General features: G+C 44.2%; 1 protein-coding gene across 1 annotated transcript; it reads right to left on the bottom strand.

The window, feature by feature from the left end:
• Window positions 1-91: 91 nt before the first annotated feature.
• On the bottom strand, window positions 92-8,018 carry LOC105911521 (opsin-5-like). The gene is made up of 6 exons (XM_012840336.2): window positions 7,593-8,018; window positions 6,500-6,705; window positions 3,310-3,409; window positions 1,857-1,961; window positions 1,288-1,511; window positions 92-729 (listed from the first exon to the last, which is right to left on the bottom strand). The coding sequence occupies exons 1-6, from the start codon at window positions 7,771-7,773 to the stop codon at window positions 241-243; spliced, it is 1,305 nt and encodes a 434-aa protein (XP_012695790.2). The 5' UTR covers window positions 7,774-8,018; the 3' UTR covers window positions 92-240.
• Between the last annotated feature and the right edge of the window lie 10,047 nt (window positions 8,019-18,065).

Below are 18,065 nucleotides of genomic sequence, written 5' to 3'. Positions count from 1 at the left end.
ATTTTTTTCAAACGGGTGCACTTTCATTTGGCTGCAGGGATGCTGCTCTTTCACTTGAGGTACACCTGAGGTACACCTGAGGTACCTGAGGTACAATAACAACAGAGACATTTTATTGACAGCAGCAAGTGGTAAATCATTATACACAGCACACAGTTTACAAACACACACAGATTAAGCAGTGCATCGCTTCTTAAAAAAAACACAGAGAGAACCTAACAGGGGGAGACCCCTTGGCGCTTAGAGTCGATCGATTTCATACTCTGCAGTCTCGGGTTCTGCGGGAGAAGGCACACAGTTTATCTCCCGGTTGATGGGTGGGGGTGTGTGTTGGGGGTCCTGGAGCCTCGTAGGCAGGTGATTATCCAACAGTTGCCCCAAGGCATACTTTGTCTCCCCCTGGTGGTAGTAAAACTGGCCTGCAGTGGCGGTGGGTATGGCGGTGGGGATGGTAGTGGCACCATCCTTGGGCCGTAGGGCGTTGAAGCTGCGCAGGCGCACCTTGTCCTTGTTCTCGCGGGCGCATGGCAGCAAGGTGCGCACGTCCCTGCGGAACTTTCCGCTCATGGCGAAGTAGATGAGCGGGTTGTAGAAGCTGGCGGACTTGGCAAACATGCGGGTGAGGATACTGGTGATGTTTGGCACCTGGTAGCCCCAGGCAGACCACATGGACACCACGGCATAGGGTGTCCAGGCCATGGTGAAGGCAGTGCAAATGACGATGGAGACCTAAAAGAAAGAGTATTACAGTATTATACCATCTATGAAGTATTACATAGCATTATACTAAAATATACAGAATCCATGATGGAGACTGCCAGTTGTTAAGGAAACGGCAAATAACCCTCAACGGCATACTCAAAAGTCCAGATGTTCCGTGAGCAGACACTAACATTCACCACAGCCATTTTCTCCTAGACATCCATTGTTGTCGTTGGTTAACTGTCAATATAATGGAACCCAAATTCCAAATGAGCATCTGAGATCATTTTACAAGCAGTCAGGCAGTCTGAGTTTAACACTTGGATTAAGTAAGGTCTGTTTCTTAAATGCTTGGTTTGAGGCTCCACCATTTATTTGTATGCATGTCAAAGACATCTCTGCCACTCCTGTCTGGTGTCGGCTGCAGGGAGTCTGCTGTTTATGATGGCCTATGACATAACCATGCCCAACAGCACAGCAGTGTCATGTGATTATTATCAGTGACTGGAACTGCTGTTTTGAAAATATTTGTTTAAGACAAGGTTATTTCACCCTTACAGCGGGCAGACAGTGCTTTGAACTCACTCTGGTGACGTCCCTCTCCGCCTTTCTGTGCTGTTCAGTGAGGTAGCCATCGGCGCACATGGCATTGCTGGTCTTCAGCACGTTGATGATGGACGCGTACGAGAAGAGCATGATCAGCACCGGGACGAAGAAACAGGAGAAGAGGATGGAGATGATGTAGGATTTGTAGATGGTGGAGTAGTTGGCCTTGTTCCAGTCAATCTCACAAGTGCCATATCCATGGTCTGGGGGAAACATTTCAGAGGAGATAAGCGCATCATGTCAAAAATCATTGGTTGACCCAGAACTGTTGTTTTTCTGGTCTATTGTGCTTTAGGTTTTAAGCTATATAGAAGTAATAGAATATACTATATACTTCATATATGGTAGACATCAGGCTTCATAGAGAATATAGTGTGAACAGGTATAATAATATGATGTAAAGGATATTCTTTATAGAATATGCTACTTCTGCAGAAAACTGTTACAGTGATGACAGTGTAAACCCTTATTGACAAATAAACAAATAAATAACTGACTGTGGTATCTAATCAGAAGGCAAGCAACGAAAAGAAAGAAAAGCTATACACCTGTGTAGCTGCCCCAGCCAATGAGAGGGACCATGGCCCAGAAGAAGGCTCCTGCCCATGCACACATGATTGAGACGTTTATGGTGCTGGTCCTGATACAGTACGCTGTCAATGCAGAAAAGAAACATGTAACTCTTGGGTCAGCGCCACTTCCTCATTCCTGATGTTAATACTCAGGAATTAGTCTGGCTAAGTGTTGCCAGTAAACATGAATGGTTGACTGTAAATGTACCTTCTGTTTGATTGTGAAATTGTTGATGAAATGTATTGAATCTTACCAACATAAACCATTTAATTCGAGAAGGGGCCTATATGAAATCTTCAGCACTCTTTCATAACACTGTAATGTTTCTTAATTGTTTCCTAAACAACTGTAATGTCATTCAAACTAAAATTAGTTCAGAAACTCAGCAGGGTCTGCGAATTAGAAGTGACCTGAACTGTGTTTGGCATCATACCCTTATGGTCTTCAAGCCTTATTTGATATTATGTTTGAAAGAAAAATGTGCACACTTGCACAGCTCTGCCAGTTGAATAGGCCTACTGTACTGTACATGGTACCACTCAACTGAAATGGTTGTGTGAGTAGAAATTTTTCAAACGATTTCATGCCTGCTTGAGGCTTATACCTCTGTAAACATTATCTCCGTGCAAACGCGGCGCAAAACAAATGAGTGGCCTTGAGTGGTGCATTCTCTCATTCAAGTTATGAATGTCAGATCGCGGCATTTTATGAACAATGGGCTTCTTTCTTGGCTGGGCCAGGAAGCGGTGATCGGTGAAAAGGCTCTCTGTTAACAGAGCGCACACAAGTTTATGCTCAGAATGAAGGAAAAATACATTTCTGGAAGCACAGACACACGCCACATGATTTGTCACCTATTTGAGGTGTGAATAAACTGTGTGGGCCAAATTAAAGTATGCAAATTCCTCACTGACGATAGAGTTATAGAACAAAAACAAGTTGAATGTAAATCACGTCTATATTGCTTCAACCTGTCTCCCGTGCCATTTAGTTTGATGATTTCATACATTTTTGTGAAATGACTGAATGTTTGTATTGCGGTGTGTAGTTTGTCTTTCCCACTCACTGTAATTAAGGAAGCCATATGTACATGGCAACTCTGTATTTTAAACAACAATCAGATAAAGGAGTCAATATGCTGTGGAAAGACACAAACCCAAAACACACTCAGAGACATGCAAACACAGTGACACATTCATACACAGTCACATTCAGCCCAGACTTGCCTCTGTATTATGCCTACATATTAAGATACGCCCTACATAAGCAATCGCATCTATTATTGAACTTGCTATGGAGACATAATGCCTAAGGCTTATTCTTGCATGTATCCTTTGAGCAACTTTATAATTCTTTATAATACTTTATAATATAATCAATCATCAATTCTTGAATATCTCTATCGATTGATGGACGTATAGAATCTACCTCTGTTGGGATGACATCCTTTGATGTATCGGGTGACGCTGATGACTGTCAGGGCGTTGATGCTGGCAAGGCCAAAGAGCAAGGTGAAGAAGCCATCCACCTGAGGGAAGAGAGAAGGAATAGAGGAGGAGGAAAGAGAGGAACAGAGGGAGGAAGAGGAGAGGATTTAAGGTGAGAAGGACCAAGAGAGGAGAAGAGGAGAGAAAGGTGGAGGCAGAGAAGGAGAGGAAAGATAGGGGAAGAGAGGAGGAGGAGGAGGAGAGATCAGCAGGAAGTCTGGATCTGCTGGCGCTGCAGCAGCGCTCCAGTCTGTCCATCACCCCAGGCTGGATTACTGTCACACAAGGCCAGCCGGCCGAGCGCTTTGATCTCATGGCATTTAGTTAGTTAGCCTGATTGTTGTTTGCTTTCGTCTGTGTCAGATAGTATCTCACTCTGGCCCTCAGGGCGTTCACTAGGCCCTCTGGTACATTCTTGGCCGTCCCAGTGGGATTTAATGAAGCTCTAAGCAATGATGGGAGTAATTACTCGTCCAAGAGTAAAGTGTTAATTTAGATGCAGCTCTACGTGGTTGCTTTACATCAGTAAAGGAAGGATTCCGATATATATTAACACCATATGGTACTACAAGGCTAGCATATGGAAAAGACTGACGTTCATACAATGTATGCGTGATCCGAGGGCTAAATTAACAACTACAAAGAACACTGTAAACGTGCATATGGGTCCTTAAAGCTTAAACTTCTTCCAAATGCTCATTCAGGTTATTGATATGAACACTCTAAGACACTTCAAATGCACATTAAAAGTGCAATAATCAGGAAAGAGAGTAGCGTTTTTGGGATCATTGGCACATTTCTTGGCATATGTTTTGCCATTTTTTCCAACTATATGAACAAGTCACCCACAATGTTTTTTTTTGTCCCTTAAAGATAATGTTGCACATTGCACCTTTTAAACATACATTGGACATGTACAGTACATGTGGGTATTTTGTTATCAAGCTTCCCTTGTCCTTTCTCTCTTTCTGAACCCTCATTTATATCAGAGGGTCAGACCCTGTCCAGTAAAAACATATCCGAGATTTCAAACCCCTGCTAGCCGTTGACATTGGAATGGATACAGCCCTGATCTGGAGTGCATTAGAGCCGGATCTACTCGAGAGTTAGCAGCTATCTCAGGAAGTGAGGCGGAATGAGGTTATTCACATTTACATGAGGGGGTACAGGAGGCACCCAGGTCATCTATCCTCCTCATCTTTTTGCTGTGTCTGAACCTTCGGCGAGGCCACGGCGGCTCACTCCATGTTCCCAGGGCTCCGTCTCATCCTGTCCCTCCAGGGCCCTTTGGAGACGCGGGTGGAATTCCAGGGCTGCACGAACTGCCCCGACCACCACCACCACCCTCCACCCCCCCACCCCCTCCGCACCCCAATGTGTACCTGTTCATGTTCCGTCACGCTCATGCAGTAATCTGGTAATGCTTCTCACATGCCTGTTTCACTCCCTCTTTCTCCTTACACCTCTTTCACTCCCTCACTTCATTTTGTATATCCCTCTCTCTCTCCCTCACTCTGTATGTCTGACTCCCACTGTGACTTTTTTTGTTCCCTCGCTTTGCCACCTTTAACAGCAGACTCCGTACTCTCATCACCTCCCTCTACACTCCTCCTCCTCCTCCCACAGTCACCTTTCCAATACATTTACCTTCCTACAAAGGTCTCCCTCCTGCTGTCTCTATCATCTCCTCCCTCCCTTCCTTCCTTTCCCTCACTCTCGTTCTCTCTTTCCTTCTCTCTCATTCTCCCTAACTTTGCCACTCTTTCTCATCCAATCCTCCTTCTTTTTTTTCCATTGCTCTCTTCTCTCTGAAAAAGTGGGTGAGTGTTAAGGTCAAACATCGGCAAAATCTCCATCTTTCCCTCCCACTCTCTCTCATACTACAAAAAAGGCTGTCATGACTGAGAGATGAGCTCATGACACGTGCCCCGTCTGGAACAAAGATGTGTTCACCTCGCCTTGTTATCTCCCTGTACTTAGCTTTCACTTATACAATACCTCTTCAGAGCTATGATTGAAAGGAGCTGACCTGTTGTTGTTACAGTGTTTTTTCTCTCCCCCCCCCCCCCCCCCCACACACACACACACACGCGCGCCTTTCACACTGTAACGATATCATGGGTTCCCCTTCACACTAGCCCCAAGCAAAACGAAATGAGCTTTACAAATTCCAAGTGGAGCATGAGGTAAGTGCCAACGATGTCACTGCATCTTTAAGTCCTTACACTCAGTCCTAGACGTTGCCACATGCTGTTTGTGTAAATGGAAAGCTTTTAAGCTGTTAAACTGTGATCAATTGGACTACAACCATTCAATGACCATTCAACCATTAGACCATGACGTTGATGTGTATGTATCAGTGCTGAGGTTCCTATAAAGGGACATTCCACATAAACTTATAATCTTCAGTCGCACAAGACACTTTTATGCTGTATATTTCACTTCAACTTCATCTTTTCTGATTTAAAGCTTCAGAAGTGACTATCCTACTAGCCAGTTAAAGTGGAGTTTATCGCACTTTGGGCCAGGTTCACGCATTTGCAGCCAGTGAAGTGAAGACCTGTTTCCCCCATACTACCCCACCGCTGGTCGTTAACCCCCGCTGGTGTAATCTCATCACAGATTAACCTCCTACCCACATGGAAGCACTGATAATCGCTTAATTCGCCGGACCCCTACCATTCACTGGGGTATTGTATTGATTAAAGGAGTGTACTTATTAACAAAATTGCCTGGAGCCACAACAGTTAAGTCCTTCTGTAATCATTTATCCTAGCAGGAAATTGCGTCTAAATGCACTGCAAATCCAAGCTTTGGTTCCAGAAATAACTGATGAAAATGAGGGAATGAGCGCTTTGTAACCCATTGAAGCAAACATTTGTCTAAACTGCATGTCGACCATCCACACATAACAAGCCAAATCAAAGGAAGCAATCAAAATAGTTAGATCTGAAATTACCCGGAGGCATCTAAATAGCTCTACCTTTTCAAGCACTTTAAGCACTAGATGTAGTTATGTAGATGTCTTGAAGTTCCCAGTTCAGTTGTGAGAAAATGTGCTTCGGTCAGTGAGAGTTCTTCAAAGCAAACAGCCCGATGCAAAACTGTTTACCCAGTTCAAACAGTCTTACCTGGCAGGTCCAGATCCATTTTATTATGAATCCATCGTCCCGAAAGACATTGAAGATCTCTATGATTCCTCTGGAGTATCCAAACACAGACATGCAGGCATCAGATATTGCCAGGTTTAAGGTCAGGAAGTCTGTTGGCTGTAGGGAAGCCCTCTGCTTGTATAAAACAAATATGACCACACTGTTCCCAAACCAGGAGAGCCAACCTGTAATAATATACAAGCACAGAAACTCTTAACAACAGTAGGATATCTGAAGACATCAGAGTGCATCGGCATCAGTAATCATTGGTATGAGCAAAAGCCCTGCTTTGGTGCTGTGAGGATATTTGCCTTCTTTCTAAAAGGCCTCCCCTCATAGTCTAGAAACCACATTACTGATGAACATATGCAAGGCTGCCGTCAGGAGGATTGGACCATCAAAGAGGAAGTGTAGCTGGATCACAGCCACAGTTTCCTGGTCAGCTGCCCCACTAAGTTGACCCGGAAGGCTAACTGACCCTGTATTGATCCTGTTTCAGTAATCTACTTGCCAACAACTCAGTGTGATCACAGGAAGTCCATGCTGTCCTTATGGATGCTGTCCTTGTTCTCTATATATTGGTAACATTAGTGGGTGCATAGTACAGTATAGCGTTTAGTCCGTGATACAGAGTCAGTTTTGGAATATTCCTTAACTAGTGGTTGTTATTGAAAAGGTGTGACATTATGAAACATGCTGTCAATGTATTAAAGATGATTTCACACACCACATTCAGACAATTAGTGGTGTGGCTAGGTAGCTTCAGCTTTAGCTAGGTAGGTCGTTTATTTGTACTCTAAGGGATTTGAAATGAACTGGGGTTAATGAGTGCATGCCAGCTTCCAATTTACTACAGCAAAGGTTATGGCAGCTCTGGCACTATAAATTATAATTGCATCATCAATACGCAAAAACATTACACAGAGGGGTTACATTTACACACATCCACACACACGCACACACACAAACACACACACACACACACACACACACACACACACACACACACAGGCACATATACATAAAGACACACACAAGAAATGTGTATGTGAGAACTGAAGAGTAAACATACCTATCACCAGCAGGTACACCCCAATGACAAGCTCAGCCTGCTCTGACAGAGGAGGCTCTGTCTCCACAGTAGTGAGGTTGTTGTTCCTCCAGGGAATATTTACGATCTTCACCGGGATCTCCACCGGGATCTCCACCGTCATGGAGAAGTCAGCACCATTGCGGGTAATGAATGAATTCATAGCTGCCAAAATATTGCCTCTGACCCAATTTCTGTTAAAATATGATAGTGTCCCATGCGTACACAAAAGAGCATGGGCTCTTCTCTGAACTGGCAAACTCCAGAGTGCCAAAGCGTGGGCTGGCCAATGGCAACGTGAGCGCCACTAATCCAATTTTTGTCTTACGGATGAAACAGATGGAGTCACTGAGATGGGGAAAGCCTGGTGCCGTGTGAAGTGAGGGAATGGAAGGGACGCTGAGCAGCCATGTACTCATTTGGTTGCTATGGCATGGATTTGAATGCATAGAAACCAAACTGAAATGGTACATTTTACACTCTTTGAATACATAAAGCATGTTGTGATGTGGCAATTGTGTGATATTTGATTGGACTGGCCAAGGTGCTGAGATAGAACTGTAAAACAATAAGATTCCAATAAGGCATACACAGATGAATGCAGATAAATTGCTTATCTTATCCCTCTCAGAATAATTTCATTTGATGAGGGGATTGTCAATCTAAGAAACAATTTGTCAAGTAATCTTTAGACGGCCCCTTAATTGCTAATGTGTTTATGTGTAATTATCTCTAAGTAAGCCAAGAAGAAATATTTTTTTGGATTTACATGATGTGATCCTGTTGAGCTGGGTGATAATCGCATTAGTGTATTATCCCTGTCTGACTGAAACACTCTCCAGTGGAGATCAGCCACATGAGCACGTTTCAACTGTGTCCATCTAATATTCCCAACAACATTGGAGTGTCCTGTTTTTGTTTAAAGTTTGTGTTTTTATTGAGACAATAAAATACAGTGCCATGGCCCACAAGACCAAATGAACAGCCAGTGTAGTTATACTAGAGTGAGTAAAGCATGGCGCTCTAGGTACAAACATGAAGGTTGCTTTGGCTTCAGGCATTTCCCTGGAATAATAAACCCACTGTTTGATTTCAACTGTACTGGTAACAATTTGTGCAAGACCATTGCTTGGAAATGGTGCATTTAGTCAGATCTTACACTTTCTTCGTTTCGAGTGACCAGCCCATGTCACACTTAAATGTTTACCTGTGGAGAGCTCCAGGGATTTCTCCTGATCAACACAGCTGCTACATCTGTTGGCTTCTGAGGAGGTATTCAAAATGGTTTGGTCAGTGGTGCATATCCCTATGGAATAAATGAGGGCAAGCCATAATGTGTTAATAGCGCAGACATTTTGAAGCATTTGTTTTCGTCTTAAAAGTTGCACTTGGAACAGTGAGAGGAGGGGCTGATCAGGCATTTCTAACCACGTTCCCCCCATCACTCCTCTCCCTGTAACCCCCCAACACCCCACCTTAACCTAGCTCCCCCCAGCCCCCAGCCCCCAGCCCCCATCCCTCTACCCCCACCCTTCCCCCTAGACCCAGACTGAGCCTCTCTGTGAAGGCTGCCCCCGTTGGGGTAACCCGAGTCCCAGGGCCAGCACACACCTCACAGTGCGCACCTTGTTTCGGGGGACTCAGGGGCTACTGTGGACCAGCCTTCCCCCTCCATCCCGTGCTCCGGATGTGGTGGGCAGGGCTCCCAACAGCTTGACCCCCCCCACCAAACCACCCCAGCCCACCCCATCCTCCCACTTCCTCCCTCCACCTCAACCCCGGCTTTGAGTGGCAGAGAGAGCGGGTACTGTGGGGATGAACCCCTGACCCTCACTGTCTGCCATCTCACCACAAACACGCTTCTCACTTGGACCCTTCCTCCAGTCTCAATGCGCCTGAATGAGTCGCACTGGAGCGCATGGAGGATTATTTTAACCTCTATTCAATCAGGGTTAAGTCAACTGAGACACATTCTCTTCTCTAGTGGTACCCAAGCAAATTAAGCAGGGAAAGATGATACAAAGTTTAAAAAAATACTAGTAAAATTAACTGTAAGAATCAGATACCATTTGGTCTGATTTTGGATCAAAATAAAATGATTTTGACAACACATTTTTACTATGTGTGTTAATACGGTGTAATATGGGCCTGAGGCCCAGGAGGTGACGGGCGGAGTCTGAAGTCACAAGGCTAATCTGTAAAGGTTTGTCTCACAGGAGACACTGCCATATTGGCCCACTATATGAGGGCAGGTCGGACCGCACCGCACTGGGAAAGCACAGCTAGGATATCCATGCACTGGCCAATCAAACTGTGTTTTCCTTGTCAGCGCTGGGGTGTCAGATGGCAAACCGGACTGTTTTCAAAGGCCTCGGTGGGAAGACCTCACACACAGCCGGTCCGAGACTCAACATGCTTCATCCATGAGGCCTTAGCTCTGAAAGTGATGAAGTCGTTTTGGGTGTTTTTTCTTCGTTATCAATGCAGTTTTCATTTCCTGCAACTGTGGCACGGGACTATGGAGTTTGGCTGAAAGGGAAAGTTCAACCAGGTTGAGTAAAAGAGATTAGCATGTCAGGTGAGAATGACATCTGTTTCAGGTGGCCGCCCTGGAGACAGCCGCACGAGGGAGGGAGATTATGGAGCTCACAAGCTCAAAGGTTAAATACCTGTTGGGGTAAGACTCTCCTGTCACTGATGAAACGACACAGAAAAGTACCTTTCTGATCAGAAGATGACAGATAATGAGAGGGTTTCCCACATCTTGCTACTGGGTGAGTGTGGGAATCCATGACCCACTGACACAAGCTTTTTCAATCACTGATGGAACTCAGTGCAAAGGTATATCTCTGTTTAGAAGGAAGCAGAGACTGAGTGTGAGACTGACATTTTCCCACATATAGCTACATGGTGAAGGCTGTCTGAGAGGCCTGGGTCTGTTGTTAAAATGACAGGTCAGAGAGGTTTGTAGCTATCTGCTTAGAAGAAGCTCCGCAACAGAAAATGAGTTGGGTACATTTTCCTACATACAACCACATGCTGAATCCTGTTTCAGAATGTGTTAAAAAAGCACCACGCAGGAAACACTCACATTTCTCATAACACTTGTGTTTTGACCACTGGTCTCCACCCTCTTTAGCTTCCTTTAACCTCTCTCCTCAGGTGCTCCGCTCTCGCTGGTGATGAGGCCTGACAGCGAGAGGTAAAAGAGCCTTTCATTTGCTCTCTGTGTGCGCAGAGCCACTGCCCTCTGCGCCAAGATGCCGTCGCACTGTGTCCTTGGCTCGCACCGGTGCCGCGGGAAACCAGAACACTGTGCCTTAGTTCTTCCTGAAAGGCCAGGGCTGGACATGCTAATCACATTTGAAGCATAAAATATGCTCTATGTTGAGCCAGCCAGGGGGTGGGGGTGTGGGGGGGTGTGGGCAGAGGGAAATGGTGTCGTGACACAAGCCCAGGGCTCTCCGCGTTAACTTTGGCACCAATCACTCAGAAGCGGTAATCACAACAACGCTGTCGTCGTCGTGATTAAACGTGCGCTGAAGGGCACTGGAGGCAAAGTAGGTTATAGTATCTACAGTAGAAACAGATTACAGTTACGTCAAAACACACGGTGAGCGATTATGCCGCGTCTGTATGGAGAGCGGAGAGCAATGAACAATGAGTCACTTCATGAGAGACGTTACGAGGCTAGGAGATGTGTACCAGACACACACTCAATTTTTGAAAGCGAGAAAAATTCACTCACTCTCATCATTCTTTCCTGTCGAATGGAGAGTGTGGTTGATGGCCAGAGGCCGTCTTGACAGAGTTGGGATGTTTTTTGCGTGTGTTTATACGGCCTATAAAGGGGCGGTTTGTGAGAATGTTTGCACCAAGATGTGTCTTCAGTTACCTCACTGGGTGTATTGTACTTCTTAAGCTGTCTGGTTGAGGGGGAAAGAGTCAAAACAAATGACTTGTCTGAGTGGTTGATAATTGTGAAGTTCGGGGAATAAATGGTGTAACATGTTTTTTTCCATTTAGAAATGCCATGGACCTAGTTGATACAGGCCTCTGCTCTGTCCCATTCCGTTGGAGTTTTACTCCAAAACCAAAACCAAAGAATGGAAAATACAATCACTTTGCTGGTTAAACATAAAACTATTCACTTTTTAAGTATTGAACAGACTATTAAACATGTGTTATCACTGTAAATGCATATTGCGGCCTGTTTGTCTGAATGTTTTATTGCTGGACTCAACCCAACCACAGGGTGCATATGTACACTTATGCTGTGACAGGTGCACTTCCTCCATTTCCCACTCCTAAAGTCTATGCTGTGGCTGGAGTCTATTTGAGGTGAGGCTATCATGGCTAAGTATGGGCCTGCTGAGTTTCACTTCTCAACCACAACTCTCACCCTGTCCAAACCCAGCCACAAAACCCCAAGCCGTTTTAACTCTGGACGGATGCCCATCCCTGACAACTCTCTGCTGCAAGAACCAGGCCTTTATCTCTCCTCTTGTCATGTCTGCATTATGCTGAAAGAAAAACCTCTGTAACCTCAGGTATTCTGAGTTTTCTATACATGTTTTTTTTTTCATGTGATTGTTAGAAATGCTGGTTGTGGCAGACAGTATAGAAATGATGTTGAACAGTAATATTTCATTTAACTGATTCATATGAGGTACATTGACTAGCGTCTGTGAGAGTCTACTGTATGTGTGCCATGTACTATGTGGAGTTCAGAGAACTGCATAGATTAGCTCAGAGCTCAGGGTCTTTGGCTTCAAACCAATGGTAAATATTTATGTGGGCACCGCATTCAGGTGGTAATTTCTTCTCCAGGCCTACGGTTTATTTAAGCAGGTAACTTATGTAAGTAGGACCCATTTAAAGGTGGAATCTGGGCTTGTCCCAAAGGAAGCTAAACATCAGTTGATACATTGAAAGTATATTTTGCCAAAAAATAAACCGATTTCCACAAGGAAACCAAAAAGTGTGAATTCAACTAAATATCCTGTGAAAGTATAGATATAATCATGTTTACACAGAGGAGTCTTCATAGAGACTACAGAGAAGCTGATGTTACAGTGTGAAGGAGTGAACGGAAATGTACAAGGTAACCGTAACCGATGACAGTCGGCCAACGTTGGCGTCAAGAGTCTGAGTTCTGGAACATGCACAATGGGTGTGTCGCTCCAGGATTCTGCCCAGCATCTGTCTCATAGATTATGGGAAGATGTTCCAACAAAGTGCAAGTTGCTGAAAGCAATGTCTAAATGAGAAAAAGCAAGCTGAGCAGAACTCAGATGAAGAAAGAATGCCACGTAAATGTCTTGAATTTGACATCTTTTGAGATAAAAATTGTAAAGGCTATGAAATAGGTCCAATTAGACTGAGATTGATGTTAAATTACACCGCCTGATGATGCCCTGGGGCTCAAAAATCTGGTCACACAGAGATTTCAGAGCAAATACATTTACGACCAGCTGAAAAAGCATACTGAGCCTTAGCAGAGCCCAGGACAATAGTGGGAGCTATATTTTCTTGTGGGTAAGCCTCCCAGGGTGCCAGTCCGTAGACATTTGACCAGTTCTGACCTCACTCTATCTCATTCTTCAGATGGGAGCACAGTGCAAGGCAGGGGTGGATAATCCCCTTTAAACCCAAGTCTTTGTGGGGCTTTGTCTGTGGTGAGGCCTGGGCACTGGGACTAGGACTCTGCACCCCCCAAATCACAACCCTCTCTCACTCACATACCTCCAGGGAGAGAGGGAGATCAGGCTGAGGCTCCCCAGTCCAGACCCTAGCTGAGAGAAAGCTCCTGTATTTTTCAAAGAGGGTCTCCTGTATCCTATTTGGCACAAAGTGTAACAGACCTTATTTCGTATGCAGACCACATTCTATGCACACGAAATGCATGAATCTATTATGAAACCATGTAACACTGTAATGTGCTCTTGTCCATGTAAAACACAAATGTGTTGTGTCCACAAAATATTGAAGGGAGCACATTCTTCCATGTACAGAAAACAAGATGGATGATTAATGTTTATAGTATCTACAGTAGAAACAGTAGATTACAGTTACGCATTTATAATGTTTCAAAATTAATGTTGTGCTTATTATTTTGTTGACAAAAGGCTGAATGCACATATTTCATAGACAAAAATAATGGTTCGATCAACAGATAACAGACAGGGCCAGGAAAGACAACCCAGCGGTGTGGACAAAATAGTAAGATGCTGCCCCTTACGTTCAACATTTTAGGTGAAAATAAATGCCAATTTATCATTCATACATAGCACTGATTGCAGTTTTAGATCATCATCTGCCTTCATCTTACCATCCCTCTGCTCTTTATGAACGGAAGCTAGGCTAATCACTACTGCATTGAATCAGTAGCACCACTAAGGTTAGCTTCTTGAACTCTCGTGGTGCTCATCACTACTGCATTGAACCAGTAGCACCACTAAAGTTAGCTTCTTGAACCCTTGTGGTGCTCATCACTACTGCATTGAACCAGTAGCACCACTAAAGTTAGCTTTTTGAACCCTCGTGGTGCACAGCAATTGCCCGGTTTGGCCAGCGCTTCCATCAGCCCTGGTTAAAGAAGGTGCTCTGTTCACGTAACCAAAGACTGCTCAAGCTTTCAAAGACTTTGGACCTAACACTGGATATCACTTAGTGGTACCATTGTGGCTTTTCTCAAAACATCACAGTAGCTTCTATACTATAATCTATCTTCCAGGGTCACTTCCTTGCCAACAACAGAACACCTTTTTTCCTCAGAAGTCACTTTGATTTCTAGTGGCTTCCTTGTGAGTCATTATTTTTTCAGGTTTTGAAGACACTTATGTGTAGAGATGCCTGCTGTGGATAATGTTTACCAAATTTCTACCCTGTCGCTGTGGATCAGTGTCGAAACTATCAAAGGGCATATTTCTGTCCAGAATCCGACTCTTGGTGAGGTCCGGGAGGACAGGATGCTGTCTGACCCCCTGCTGAGCGAGGGGCGCAAATCATTTGTTGCCTCACCTGTGCCCCATGGTGACTGAGTATGTCCTCCTCCATCCCTTTACGGAGCCAGCTCACTGACCTGCTGGGAGTCCTCCTGTCTGCTCGAGACACACACGAATTTGGCCAGCAGTCCTACAACTAATCCATAAGGACAGGACACCTCACAGTCATCTTTCATCTACAAAGAGAGGCCCCTTGTTGGGTCACGCAGGTCAAGGTCTGCTCTTGGGCAGGGAGTTTATTCCCCTCTGGAAAGATACTTCAGCATGAGGTAAATATCTTATACATGAAACGTATATTTCAAAGGCAGGGGGAAACGACCTTAGATATCATATGAAACATGCCATATATTTTATTGTATTTACAGTTGACCTTGGTAATGTGGTCTATATAAACACAAGTTTGAGAAGAAAATATCTAAGAAAAAAACTGTTGAAGTACCAAAACCATATGTGCCAAGACAGCCAGTTATGAGTTCACTGAGGCCATAAATACAAGAGGGTGCTCCAAACATTCAAGCCAAAAAGGTTCCATAACACGATGTTGTGTTTATCAGTTAGGTCTTAGGAGATTTCAGTTTCAGTTACGAATAGGAAAATTGTCATTGCCATTCATTAATCAATCTCATTACTTCAGATAAAAGGCTTTCCAAATGTACAATTACCTGTAGATCTCAATTTCACTAACTAGATGCAGAGCCAAGTATCACTGATTAGTCCAGCTGGTCCCCAATTGTATGTTCAGTCTGCTTTCCTCAAGAACATTCTGACTTCAGACTGCAGCTATGCTGCCGTGCATTGGGCAATAAGGAAAGCCTATTTGTACACAAAATAGCGCAATTTTGAAACAGTACATATATAGATTATTTGTTGTTCTGTGATGTTCAGTGTTACCAAGACCTAGGGGATCTTTCTCAGAATGGTGCTCAGGAACCACACTTTAACAGAAGAAGTGTGTCCTGAAAAGCCTCACCTCTGCTTCCATCCCCCAGATGCAGCCCACCTGGACCCTTGCAGAGATGTGGCCTACACCGGTAGAGCTTATGTGGGATCAGGAGGGAAGGAATATGTGGGAGTATTCTGAACCACGAAACACTATTGATCACCAACACTGCGCACTGTTGACAGGCTCCCTGTGAGTTGCTGGCTTTGGACCTGGGAACCAGATCAGATCAGGGCCAGGGTCAGCTTCTCACTGAGTCCATATTTGAATGCACCTGTTCCATTTACCGGCGGAGGTACATAACATTTCAAAATGGCCCATAAATTCAGGGACGCAATGATGGCACCATCGGACGGAAGATAATTTACAACTCCTCTGTCGAGCTTCCTGGTACAGAGCTGGCACCTAGTCAAGCCACATCCAATGGACGTAACATGGAGTGGATGCTGCATTCCAGGTGCCAAGATAAGGTGCAATCTAAAGACCAAAGACAAAACTGACTGCTTGCACTGGTTGCAGTCAGAGCAAGAAGATGTTTCGTGTTAAAATGCCTGCTTGTGTCTTGCTGTTAGGATCTGGTATGTTGAAAACGTTTCTCAAAACAAATAGGCCACCATTTTACTGAGACTGTTTGTTTGCGTTTACACAATTGCAGCAAGAATGCACCACAGGACTGAATTAGCTGGTGCCAGTCAGAGCCAAATTTGGGGGTTAGTTCTTGGGAACAAATACATTTCGACATGTTTAGAAAAGAAAACTCATTCAAATTCTTTCATTTTTACAGTCCAGAAATGTATTTTCTCTAGAACCTTCCCTTTTGTAGCCAGTGGTAGCAGAGCATCAGCATCAGAAGGAGGCTCATCATCATCTCCAGGCCTGGGTCACAGATGGTGGATACGTGTGATGAGGCATTGAAAGACAGTGCTTTGACTTACGCCGTGGAAGACCGGAACCTGTACACTTGAACCAGGCAGGCCTCTTCTTAAAGAGTCGCTGGAAAGAGACGAGGGCCTATGATCAAAACACATGCTGCTGTGCTGAACACAGCAAAACATTTCAAGAACTCAGGAAATGCCTCTTTGAGTGCACTGCAGATAATAGTCTTAAGGTGGTGAGAAAAAGCCTGAGTATTTTAAGTGTGGTTATAGGGCTTTTCATTTGTCAACTGTGAAGCCTTGAGGCACATTCGGATGTTTTTGCAGGAGTTGATTGTACCAAACTGTAATTATATGGTGATTTTCACAGGATGCTTTAGGGTGATGCACACCTCCCTTTAAGACCTGTTTAATATGGATGTACTTGAATAATTATGCATGTACAACACTATTCATTCCATAAACAAAAATACCACATGCATTTAAGAATGTAATTGTAAGATAATTTGCCTTTAAGGGTTAAGAAGCATATGCAACTTGCTATTATCTGTAAGTAGGTCTCTTCTTCTCACATCACATATTTAGGTATTTTACAGATACTTCCTGTTATGCAGAAAATGTAGACCTCACTTGTGTTAAAACTATGTTTAGGGCACAATTCTGCATTTATGTTCAAGCAGGCTCTATTTCTACACCACATAGTTCATGGTTTTGGCAGTATCTCTCTCCCTCTTTCCCTCTCACACACACACACACACACACACACACACTCTCTTCCTCTCTGTTTTTTCCAATATCCCCTGCTCTAACCTGACCACTGAAGGAGAGCTCTTTTGGTCATGTCACTGGGATCGTGTCGTGTTTTCTTTTTTTGCAGTCCATATTCTGTCAGTGGGAGCCAGGACTGGACATATAGTCTTCACCATCTGCAGCAGTAGAGAGAAGAAAGATGACCTGAGAGGACCTCTCTGTTTCCAGTTCAGGCCCAAGGCCCAGAAAAGCATTTCTGACAGGACTCGGGGCAGCAGAGGCTCATGTGTAATATTTCACTCAGAGCAAGAGCGCTTAGACAGGCACTGATAGAATGAGTGATTGTGGAAGAAGTGTGAGCACTCAAACGTTCTTTGCTGAGGACCACTTAAGACTTTGAACTGTCTACCTGAACATGCTTGAGGGTCTTCCTCTTGCTCATGATGTAATTGTGCTTTGAAGCTTTCCGCAGTGGGGCTAATCACGTGCACGACGGTCTTAGGACAGCGCTCTACCCTTCTGTTGCGTGCAACATGATAAGAACCACTGATATTGAAATTCACAGAGCATATAATCAACTCTGACAGAAAATTAAGAGGATGAGTTTCCAGTTGGGTTGGAAATGTCCCCAAGAGTGATTCCTTAATTATGTTTTGGTGCCGGTGAAGTTAACTGTGAACGAACACTTCGAGGGAAGTTCAGGGCAAAAGTTGAAAGCAGGGACATTTGTTCCATCACAACCTCTGCTATCTTAAGTACCTTTATCATGCTTTTTCACCACATCAAACCAAATAGGCTATCAAAACTATAGTGGTTTAATTTGTTTATTATAAAAGTTGGAAGATCTGATATTTCTATCAACATGAAGAGTTCATTTAGCAAA

The sequence above is a fragment of the Clupea harengus genome, chromosome 13 (assembly GCF_900700415.2).
Source record: "Clupea harengus chromosome 13, Ch_v2.0.2, whole genome shotgun sequence".
Classification (NCBI taxonomy): Eukaryota; Metazoa; Chordata; class Actinopteri; order Clupeiformes; family Clupeidae; genus Clupea; species Clupea harengus.
This window is presented reverse-complemented; position numbering and strand designations above follow the sequence as displayed.